At 51.3% G+C, this 12,047-nt stretch overlaps 1 protein-coding gene across 3 annotated transcripts in view; it reads left to right on the forward strand.

Moving 5' to 3' along the window:
* The window catches only part of LOC128066728 (B2 bradykinin receptor-like), a 58,679-nt gene that overhangs the window by 21,525 nt on the left and 25,107 nt on the right, over positions 1 to 12,047 (forward strand). For 2 of the 3 annotated variants that reach the window (XM_052659827.1, XM_052659826.1), the window contains exon 2: positions 2,526 to 2,633. Coding sequence is in view for 1 of the 3 variants with exons in the window: in XM_052659825.1 (XP_052515785.1) it covers positions 2,584 to 2,633; positions 6,036 to 7,125 (1,140 nt within the window). In the remaining 2 variants the exon portion in view is untranslated. Of the gene's footprint in view, positions 1 to 2,525; positions 2,634 to 6,035; positions 7,126 to 12,047 lie in introns of those variants that run through there. The other variant, XM_052659825.1, reaches the window with a different exon arrangement.

The raw sequence follows: 12,047 nt of genomic DNA on the forward strand, positions 1-12,047 counted from the left end.
ACAGCCAGCATCTGACAGTTGAGAAAAGCGAGGCACCATGAGGTTAAAGAGCAACCCGATGGAGGGGGACCAAATTCCAGGTCTGCCTCCAGAGCGGGTAAGCCTGACCACTGGGCCGGGCCTCTTGTTTGTGACCTGGGTTTTCGGCTGGACCCCTCGGGCTGTGTTTCCCTCTTTCTGTCATTCTACACACAAGCTCTGACATCTCCGTCACCTGTACAACTAATTTTTTTTTTCTTTTTTGGATTTCATTTTTTCTTTTCTTTTCTGGGCCACGCTATGCAGCATGTGGGATCTTAGTTCCCCAACCAGGAATTGAACCCATGCCCCCCGCATTGGGAGCGGGGAGTCTGTACCACCGGACTATTAGGGAAATCCCACAACTATTTCTTTAATAGTGACTCGCTTCTGAACTGTTAACTGTATATCACCAACTTAAATGGAAAATGAGTATCATTTGTCACCAAAAATGCCCTGTTGAAATAAATACAATGGACCATAAGCAAGCCTGTTAAAGTCTGGTTAGATTTGGGTGTCCAGCCCAGGCGCTGGCCCTCCTGGTTTTGTTGAAAAGGGAGTTACAAACCATCAGAGGGGTGATGAAGACACACAGCCCCAACCTGACACTTTTCTCCAGGGTTAACCTGGAGTTAGTGTGGTTGCTAACCACATTGAAAGGAGTGGGCCAATGATTGGGGTTTATTTACCATCCAATCCACAACCCTCACTTTGGGAACTATCTCCCAGCTTCAATACACACCCACAAAACACTGGGCGCAGTTGGTCACCCAGTCAGGGTTCCATAAAGGCAAACCCTGGCCCGGGTGAAAGTCATGCGGTGTGTCCTGGGGCGGCCACAGCCTCACAGCCCTTCGGAGGTGGATTCTTGGGGAACCAAAATAGACTCCCTCTGGCACTGAAATAGAAATGAAGAATTTCCCTGGTGGTCTAGTGGCTAAGACTCCATGCTTCCAATGCAGGGGTTTGCAGGTTCAATTCCCGATCAGAGAACTAAGACCCCACAGGCTGTGGATCGTGCGGGCAAAAAAAAAGTGGAAATGACTCTCAGCAGCACCAAGAGCCAGTGTTTATGTGATTCGACAGAAGGAAATACTTTTAAAGTTAAGTCTTCTTGGATCCAATTCTGAGGGAGATAGAGAACAAGTGAATCAGGATGTTGGATGTTTTTTTCTAAAACATCAGTTTGAAAAACAAAGGAAAATCCCAACTCTAGAGTCACCGCCCCGTCACCCCCACACAGACACGAGGATCAGAGTCTGGGGGAAGCATGGGTCCACTCCCCCACCCCCAGCTGTGTCAATGAGAAAACTGAGGTCCAGGGAGGGCTAAGGGACTCCCTCAAATAGCACCCAGAGGACGGCACACCGACCATTGCCACCCCCTGTGTACCCAGGCGCCCACCACAGCCAGCTCCCCACCCCCCAGGCCTTCAGATGCACCCCTGACATCTGAGTTTGTAATCCCCAGGTGTATTAGTTCAGGTCCAGTAGCAGATTGAGAGGCCACGATCAAGCTGCCTAACATGCAGAGGAGTTTAAAGAGGGTTTACTTACAGAGTGCAGACAGCATGTCAGGGTGACCTCTGCGGACGACCCTTTCCTCCCAACCCGAGGCCTGAACCACGAGAGGAGACGGCAGTTGTCAGAATCACTGGACTTGGAAAGGCCCCAGTGGGAGCTATGCACCAGCGCTGGGCCCAGCCAGTCCCTGGAGGTCCTCAAGGGAGGGAGCTAGAAGCCAGATCCCCTCCTCCTTCCCCTCCCTCCCCCAGCCTCCTGCTGCTGCCCTGGGGCCAATCCCCATGGAAGCCGGACTGCAGCCCCTCCTGGTGTGGTCTCTGCATCCTGGGGCAGGGCCAAGGAGAAGTAGGAATGACGATACTCCCACACACGGAGCATCCGAAGCAGATGCAGGGAAACTAGAGTCGCCCCAGACCCCCACCTTCCCCCTGGTCCTCAAACCGCCTGCTCTCTGGACACGGGAGACAGAAAAGGCCCCCACTTTGTTTTGAACAGGAGAGCAATGTTGACGGACATTAACAAACGATTAGGATCCCGATGGGCTGACTCTGCCAGATCTGGGACGCCTAACCAGGCAGACCCATACCAGAGGGCATGGTGGGGGGGATCACTACCCCAGGGTGACAGAGCTGGGAGGCCCTGGGTTACCTGGGTGGCTGTCACTGTCTCGATGGAAATGGTGACTTCGGCAGGCAAGCTGATGGCCCTCGCCTGGACAAGGAGCCCCACGGGGAGGGGAGCTCAGCTCCACCCTGCCCACCAAGTCTCCAGCACTGAGGGTCATGTCTGGCTTCTCCGTGAGACCATGAGCCCCTGGAGGACGGACACTGTGCCTGTCCCCACATCATGTCCTGGCACTGGGTGTGTGATGGGTACTTAATAAATATTTAAGTGAAGACCCCCGTTTCTCTCCCTAGAGGAGAGTGCATGCGTTTTATGGTCTCCAGTCCCACCATCTAACCATCTCCATCGTTTCTCCTCCAGGGAGGCCCTCACTCACCTCCCCCTCTGAGTCCCAGTGTTCTCAGCCTGGAAGAGACCAATGTTCCCATCCATTCATGAGGACACCAAGCCCACCACTGCCTCCTTTGGGTGAGTCAGAGGGGCTTTACTATTTCCGGGACAGGGGTGTGGGCACTCTGGGGAACACCCAGGAGAGCATGCCTCTCCTCTCTGGGACGATAATGGAAGCCCACTGGAAACAACACGCAACGTTAAATCCTGAGTCAGAAGTCCTCAAGGGCTGGTGTTCAAATCCCCCAGGGCCTGTCAGGGGCAGAAGGAAGAGGACTGACTGTTCTGCTTCTGGGCTGGGTGTTGCCGGAGGAGGGACACACCATACGGGGGGGTCACATGTGAACCAGCACAGGGTCTAGGGAAGATGTGAGGAAGAAGAGATGGAAACTCTGAAGGCAGCGCAAGAAATCAGACAGAGGCTGAGCCAGGTCTCCATGGAGACAGGATGTCTCCAACACATGGCCGACATCCGAGGAAGGTCTGGACACTCTAAGGAGAGAATGTCCGGCGGGGGGGGGGGGTGGATCTTGAGTGGAAGCAGAGAAAAGGGAGGGTCAGTCCTGAGGGGGCAGTGTTAGGGAGAGTGGGCAGTGGGGCCCAGCTGGAGCTTCCTATGGCAGGTGTGACCTGCTATGGAGATGACCAATTGTCGTCTCAGTAGAGGCCATGGAACGTGAGCCCGATCACTCCCAGTGAAGCCCTCCCCAGGCCACCTTCTAACAACCCTGTGGCTCCTCGGAGTCAGGTATGGGCCAGGTGCCATCCTGTTGGGAAGGACTACCTTGCTGGAAAATTAACAAGTAACGTCAGGTGGGACACTCTGGTCTCTCGAGAGCCAGACCACAAGAGACAGCACTCCAAGTCTGGGGCTCTGGGGAAACAGGGCTTCTCTTCCTGCAGAAATGGGGCCAAAGGCTGGACCAATGGGAGCACGCAGGGCAGATCTTACCTTCAGAGGCTCTGCAGAGAAGACTGCCAGTGTCCACAGGTCAGGACTTTAGGACTTGTCTCTGTTCCGTGATGTCTGGGGCCTCACTTGGGAGACGCACAGGCTAGGGGACCAGAATCAGCCAGAGGTTTCACTGGGGCCAGAGGACCCACACCCAGGGCGACAAGTCGGGGCCTCTGCACGGAGCCTCTCCTTGTGGCTGCTTGAGCATCCTTACAACGTGGCGGCCAGCCTCTTCCCGAGCAAGAAACCCAAGAGGCCCAGGAGAAAGCTGCAAAGCCACTCACGCCTTAATCTTGGACGTCACACACTGGCACTGCCACCTTGGGTGGAAAACGAGTCACTCAGTATGGCCACATTCACTGGAAGAGGAATTAGACTCCACCCTTTGCAAGGAGGTTTATCAAAGAATTTGTGGACATATTAAAACCACCCTCCATGAGAAGAGTATTTCCAGTTCCATCGCTTGCTCCTTGAAGCACTCAGGGACAAAGCCTCGGACTATCCTTTTTTTCTCTTCTTCAGCCTCATCCCTTGTCACTTCCCAACATCTCGTTCACCTGCCAGAACCTGCCAGTGGCTTCCCCACTTCTGGGCTCTGCTCAGGCTGCTCCTTCCGCCTGATCCGCCCTCCCTCCCTCTCGGCCCCCGTAGGCATGCTCTTCATCCTCTGAGCCCCAGCTCTGGAGTCACCTCCAAACTCCCCCCCTCCTCCCACCTGGGTCCCTTGACCCTCCTGCCACCCTGAGGCCTCATGTGCCTCATTCCCACACTAGGTCTGAGGTGTCAGGAACTCTGGCAGGGCAGGGACGTGTGGTGTCCCTTTCTGGGTCCCTACAGCCAAAGTGGAGCTCAACTTGGAGGAGATGCTCAAGAAACATGTAAGGATAAATTGCATCGATGAGTGAGTTCATCACAGGTCCCCAGTCTGGCCCTTCCAAGACAGTCAGCTGCTCCAGAATGTATAGGGGCTTTTCCTGGGAAATCCCAGAGGCAGTCAGCAGATTCTCTCCCATAATCTATTGCTCAGCTCCTCTCCCCCAGGTCTACCCAACAATCAAACTGCCCAGGAAGAGTCCCTCCACCTCCGCTTTTCCCACATCCACCCAAAAGAGCACTTGGAACACGTTCAGTTAGTCCTGCCCTCTGCCTTGTGCTTTTAGCTTTTCGATACGTCTTTACACCTACTCATTGATTTGAACCTTGCAATAGCCACGCAAGGCAAATCAATGAGAGAGTAATAGTCTACTCCAAAGAAAACAAAGCGGAAGCTCAGATGTAATTTACCCAAGACCGCACAGCCAGGATTGGAGCCCGTGTCTGTCCAAGCCTCATGCCTCTTTGCCAAAGGCAGAAAGCAACTAGCCTTAGAGAAACACTTGCAGAAAGTGAACTGCCCTCTGGTCTCTCACCCCAGAATGAAAGAGAAGCCAGTGGGTTAATGATAAAATCAGCAATGTGAGAGTAAGGACTGGGACTTCCCTGGTGGTCCAGTGGTTAAGATTTTGTCTCCCAAAGCAGAGGGTACGGGTTCAATCCCTGGTTGGGGAGCTAACATCCCACGTGCCTCGGGGCCAAAAACCAAAATCTAAACCCGAAGCAATGTTGTAACAAATTCAATAAAGACTTTAAAAATGGTCCACATCAAAAAAAATCTTAAAAAAAGACAAAGAACTAAGAGTGGTGCTCGAGTTTGACACTGTTTATTTTAATAAGTTCACACACACACAAAAAAAGGTAATTATTCTTGTTTATTGAACCGAGTGCAGTGCTTGGGACTTTCTGTAGTTTATCTCAGATCTTCACCACAATGCCAAGAAGATTTTGTTATTCCTAGTTTATGAAGTAGACCATTATGATCCAGAGAGGTTAGTTACTTATTCAAGGTCACACAGCTAATGAATGAGTCAGGACTGAACCCAGAGGACTCTCTGACGTCAAAGCCCCCACCCTCCCTTTCCGTCAAGCAACCTCATCAATGCTATGCTGATGGAAGGTAGCAAAGCTTGACAGCTACTCTCTGCCAGGAAGAGACAGGGCGTGGGCAGATGGGCTGTGGTCTCGGAGCCAGGCTGGAATCCCCCTGTCTGGCATGATACCACTTTTCTCTTCTAATTAATGGCTCACTCACAGCCAGGCCACAAGAGGCTGAAAGAGACCAGCGCCCTTAGGAGGAGTCCCTGTGATAAGGAAGGAATGTGCTGTGGATCCTCCCACCACGGAAGCTTCCAGGAGGGCCAGCACCTAAGACTCATGCTTGTTCATACGGGTGATGGATGCTGGCCAAGGAAACCTCCCAGTGGAGCCTGGAGGCCAAGAACACAAGCTCTCAGTTTAAGTGCAAGGAGCACAGGCACCTTTCCAAGACCCGCAGGGACTCAGATGCACCCGGACTGTCTATGAACATGGCACAGCAAGGGCCTGAGTTCCACCCTTAACTGGACGCACCCCCTCGCCCTCTGCACCAGTTGCAACTCCTTCCTCCCGTCACCCCGAGGTGTAACTGCCTCTTTTCCACTTTCTTGCAGCGCCGAAATGTTCAACCTCACCTCCCAGGTCCTTGAACCTGCTCTCAACAGCACCCTGCCCGAGAGCAGCAGCTGCTTCCAGTCCAACTTGGGGAACTGGCTCAACACCATCCAGCCCCCCTTCCTCTGGATCCTCTTTCTGCTCGCTGCCCTGGAGAACACCTTTGTCCTCAGCGTCTTCTGCCTGCACAAGAGCAGCTGCACGGTGGCGGAGATCTACCTGGGCAACCTGGCCGTGGCAGACCTGATCCTGGCCTGCGGGCTGCCCTTCTGGGCCATCACCATTGCCAACAACTTCGACTGGCTCTTTGGGGAAGCCCTCTGCCGCGTGGTGAACACCATGGTCTACATGAACCTCTATAGCAGCATCTGCTTCCTCATGCTGGTGAGCATCGACCGCTACCTGGCCCTGGTGAAGACCATGTCCATGGGCCGGATGCGCAGGGTGCGCTGGGCCAAGCTCTACAGCCTGGTGATCTGGGGCTGCACGCTGCTTCTGAGCTCGCCCATGCTGGCCTTCCGAACCATGCAGGAGTACAACAGCGAGGGCCACAACGTCACCGCCTGCATCATCATCTACCCGTCCAGCAGCTGGGAGGTCTTCACCAACGTCCTCCTGAACTCGGTGGGCTTCCTGCTGCCCCTGAGTGTCATCACCTTCTGCACCGTGCAAATCATGCAGGTGCTGCGTAACAACGAGATGCAGAAGTTCAAGGAGATCCAGACGGAGAGGAAGGCCACGCTGCTGGTCCTGGCCGTCCTGCTGCTGTTCGTGGTCTGCTGGCTGCCCTTCCAGATCAGCACCTTCCTGGACACGCTGCTGCGCCTCCAAGTGCTCTCGGGCTGCTGGTACGTGAAGATCGACATCTTCACGCAGATCGCGTCCTTCGTGGCTTACAGCAACAGCTGCCTCAACCCGCTGGTGTACGTGATCGTGGGCAAGCGCTTCCGCAAGAAGTCGCGGGAGGTGTACGCATGGCTGTGCCGGCCAGGCGGCTGCGGGTCGGCGGAGCCCAGCCAGACGGAGAACTCCATGGGCACGCTGCGGACCTCCATCTCCGTGGAACGCCACATTCACAAACTGCAGTAGCGGGTGGGGAGCAGCCAGCGAGCAGATGGCACCCGGGGATACCGATGCGTGTGATGATGGATGGACTGCGGCTCTCGGGATGCGCCCCCAGGAGGAAGGAAGGCATCCCAATTGTGACCTTGGGCAGTGAGTCGGTGTCTCCAGTAAATTCCTGCCCCGCCCAAGCTGTGGTGAACAGGGCTGCGAGGTTGGAAGGTGCACAGCCAAGGGCCCCAGAAATAATGACAGTATTATCCTTCTTACTGGCTTCCACCCCTGGGCCAGTCTGCTGCTTCCCAAGAAGCAGAGGAGCCTGGGGACAGGGACAGGAGTGGCCGAGCTCCCCTCCTACGTGGTGTGTCACTCTGCCAGAGCACGACAGCTCAGATCTCCAGAAATGCCACCCGGCTTTGGGGCAGCCGCTGAGAGGGCCACGCTCACTGGCTGACGTGTAGTGTTGGGTTTCTTGAATCCGCTCAGCTAGGACTTTGGAGGATGATTCCTCACGTCAATGAAGGTTAAACTCTGAGTGATCCACAGTGAGAGCCCAGAGACCAGGACTCTCGTTCCTCTTGCAGAAAGACAAGTGGTCTGTGCCAAAGACGGAACCCAGCAAGTACTTACCCAGCACTTGCTCTACAGGCAGCGTCGAACCGTGGAGGCAAGAAAAAAGAAAATAATCTGTCCTGCAGGAACTTGCAGACTCGCGATGATTCAGCAGCCACCACAAGGCTGTTCCAGACGCGGTCAAGCCAGGCACTGTGGACAGGGCAGGGAGGAGGAGTCGGGTGCGCCAGCTCAGAGGATAACTGGCTGCACGTGGCCGTGTCCCCGCCTCGGTTTCCTCCCGGTAACACAAGGCTGTTGTGGGGATTAAAGGAGGTAATAGGCACAGAAGTACTTTGACAAATGAAAGGTGCTATGTAAATATGAGGCATTATTATGCCCGCAGAATGGGAATAAATTTATTCTAAGGAGAAAGACAAGTTCAGCAAAAGGTCTGTAGAAGAGAGTCGGTGTTGAAGCTAATGGTTGTGGAAAACACGCATTAGTGTCTGACACATACTAAGTGCTCCGTATGTTAAGCTCCCTTCCACCACCTGCCCTTCCCATCAATTTGCATTCGTGCACGTGCACGCGTGCACACACACACGCACACACACACACATATGCACAAGCATTTTCAGGAAAGGTCACCCCTTCCATGGAGGCGGGAGAACACCCTCCCCATCCCACCTCCACCGGATCATTCACACGAAGAAGCAACTGCAGAGGGGCCGCGGCCCTGCCTCCTGCGGGCGGGGCCAGGTGGCGAAGGGCGTGGTGGGCAGCGATGGGAGGGGCGGAGGGCGGGTACCAGGTGTCTGGCGGGAGGAAAATGGACCAGCATCCTTGGCCCTTAATGGACAGGCGCCTGGCCCCAAGCCCCAGGTCCTCCAGGGGGAATTCCTTTCTTCTTTTTCTACATGTTTTATAATCTGCCTCCTGAGGCCGGCCCTCTGGGAGAACAGACCATCCGGACGCCTACATCAAGCTCTTAGAGTCAAGACAGGGATGCGTGCTCAATAGCAATGGAGTTTAGGAGCTTCTGGAAATGTAGGCACCACACTGGAAGCACTCACTGGATCAGTAGATGGGTGATTCGTTAGCGGGCTCTCCCTGGAGAGGTTTTATCCTCCCCAGGGCCAGCAGGATTGGGATGGAAAAGAGCCCATAAATCCTGACCAATCCAGCTCTGGATTTTAAAAGAAAAGGGGTCACAAAACGATTTACTCCCCATCCCAGCCTTTGTTTTCTGCCATGCAAGCCCCTCTGCCCAAATAAACAGACACACTCATAGCTAGAGAAAGAAAACAGGTGAAGTAAGAAGTACAAACCGTTTCATATTAGAATGAAGTGAAACCATGCGTGGATGTGCTGGTAAAGAATCTGCCTGCAGTGCAGGAGACTCCAATCCGATTCCTGGAGAAGGGATAGGCTACCCACTCCAGTATTCTTGGGCTTCCCTTGTGGTTCAGGTGGTATAGCGTCTGCCCGCAATGCTGGAGACTGGGTCAATCCTGTATTGGGAAGATCCCTTGGGGAAGGGATAGGCCACCCACTCCAGTATTCTGTCCTGGAGAATGCCATGGACTGTATAGTCCATGGGGTCGCAAAGAGTCAGACATGACTGAGCAACTTTCACTCACAAACCACATGCATAATGAGAGTGGAGTTTCACAAAAGGAGGCTGGGCTGGGCTTTGGGGTGTGAGGAACTCATTCGTCAGCGGGTGTGTATGTTCTGAGGGTCTCCTGCCAGCAGAGCTCTGGGCTCCTAATGGCCATTTAGGGTCCACCCATGGGCAGAGGAGTAATTCGTCTGTGGGAGGGGAGCTGCCCTGTGGGTTGTGTTGATACTGTGATAAAGAACATCTGTCCTTTGAAAGACCCAAAGAGCTATCACATTATAAAGAGGAATTATTTCACAAATGAGGAGAAATGGGTGAATGGTGTAAATGTGCCTTTTCTGTCCAAAATAATAAAGGGACGAGGCATTTTTGTGTGGTTCTTTCTTTTGTTACAACTCCCAAAACTCTGAATCTTGTCACAGACACTGCCATAGGCAGTTAGAAGTCTTGGGTGCATGGGTTCCATTTATTTCCACTCAACCTACTTAAAGGTTCTATGCTATAAATTAGTGGTGTCCAAACCATTGTAATTGCATATCCATATAAGTAAAAAAATTTTGATTATTTTTACCCAATATGTACACTTATTAACAGGTATTAAAATGTACACTCTTGAACATACCTAAGTAGAAATTTAAAAAATTTCAACTGTTTGAATATTTTCTCCCGTCCCACATTGGTGACTCAATAAGCTCCCAACGGGTGCCCATGAGACCCCATGAGGTCCTAGAATCATAAGTAAAAGTGAAAACGTGAGAGTATTAGTCGCTCAGTCATGTCTGACTCTTGGCAACCTCATAGACTGTAGCCTCCAGGGTCCTCTGTCCATGAAATTCTCCAGGTGGCTCAGATGGTAATGAATCTTCCTGCAATGCAGGAGACATGGGTTCAATCCCTGAGTTGGGAAGATCCCCTGAAGAAGAGAATGATTATCCACTCCAGTGTTCTTGTCTGGAGAATTCCAGGGACAGAGGAGTCTGGTGGGCTACAGTCCATGGGTTCTCAAAAATCATAAGGATGACAGCAATTCATTTGTGCATGTGATATGTATCTGTTAAGTATCTTCCGTTTGATTTCCATTTGGCGAGGTCTGGATCAAACAGATGTCTAACCACTGCTTGCATTCTCACAGTGATGGGGAACTCATCAACCACTCCATTTTGAGACCCCTTCATTATTCATGTATTCAATCATTCATTAAACAAAATTTGCATTCTGTGTCTACAGAAATGGCACTGCTCCATCTCTTCATCCATCCATCTCTGCTAGAAACCTGGGGTTCATGGTAAAGAAGAACAACCATCTCTGTTATTCCTTCCACCTAGTGAATTGGTACATTTTTAGATTCCCCCCAAGTGTTTCCTGGATCTATCTGTTTCTTTCTATGTCTAACCATCATCTCTTATTGGTCTCCCCAACTCTGACATTAACCACTGCCATCCCACGATCTCCCAGTTCTTATTTTCCACTGTGCAGCCACTGACATCTTTTAAGAAGGCAAAGACGATGATAGGGAGGCTATACATGTAAAGAAGAATGTTTAGAACGTGATGACATAAAGCAAGATTCTCTATGACCCACCTCCTAGAGTAATGGAAGTAAAAAGAAAAGTAAACAAGTGGGACTTGATTAAACTTAAAAGCTTTTGCACAGCTGCCGGAGTCCAGCTCCAGCAGCCAGGGAGTCAGCCTGAAGGGGTGAGCGGTGTCAGCAAAGAATGATGCAGCCTCTGACTCGAGGTGCGGGACTACATGTTTATTTCAAGCATCAGGTCTTCTTTTATACTTTGACAAAAGCAGTAGGTCAGAGGTTTGACATTTTCAGTTCCCTCTCACCCAGGTTTATTGTCTCATTGTTGCCCTTCAAACAGAGTTCCTGCTTCCGCGATTCTCTCAGAATCGTGTTTACTTGTGATTACACTGTAACTCATGCTCGTCTGGGCTGCCTACCACATTCTTCAGTTTATTTCTTATCTTTCTAAGTCCTGCTTGCCCCTAGTATCTTATCCTAAGCTCACTATCTCCTAAAAAGGCTTCTAACTATTCTTAATTATTTCTAAACCTTAAACTCAGCAAACTTCCTTTGCCATAAATATTCCCCTCACAAACAGGTCTCAGATAACAATCCTTCCTATGGCCTCAAGCTGTGGCCTACGTGCTCATCCTGGGACATTCTTTCCAAAAGTCCTTGAACAAATGTCAATGGTTACTTTATAGATTATTTTCTAGGCACAACTGCAGAAGGCTTTGTGCTTTCTCATGCTTCTCTCAAGAACAATAAGCACCTTAACATTCTTTCCTGCCAACTCAACAAAAAAAAAGAAAGAACAAGTCAGAATCACAAAACCTAACTCCTTCATCCCGGGACCGTGCCTGCAGGATGAGGAGAGGGGGTTGCGGCCATGCCTCCATTTTGTCAGTAATGCCTAAAGCGGCCCCTGACATGCAACAAAGGAAACTATATGCAAGGTGAAAAGATGACCCTCAGAATGGGAGAAAATAATAGCAAATGAAACAACTCACAAATAGTTAAGTTTCAAAATACCTAAGCAGCTCATATAACTCAATACCAAAAGAACAAACAACCAAATCAAAAAGTGAAAAAAAGACCTAAACAGACATTTCTCCATAGAAGACATACAGATAGCTAACAAATATGTGAAAAGATGCTCAATATCACTCATTATTGGAGAAAAGCCAATCAAAACTATGATGAGATATCACTTCACACCATTCATAATGGCCATCATCAAAAAGTCTACAAACAATAAATG

The sequence above is a fragment of the Budorcas taxicolor genome, chromosome 21 (assembly GCF_023091745.1).
Source record: "Budorcas taxicolor isolate Tak-1 chromosome 21, Takin1.1, whole genome shotgun sequence".
Classification (NCBI taxonomy): domain Eukaryota; kingdom Metazoa; phylum Chordata; class Mammalia; order Artiodactyla; family Bovidae; genus Budorcas; species Budorcas taxicolor.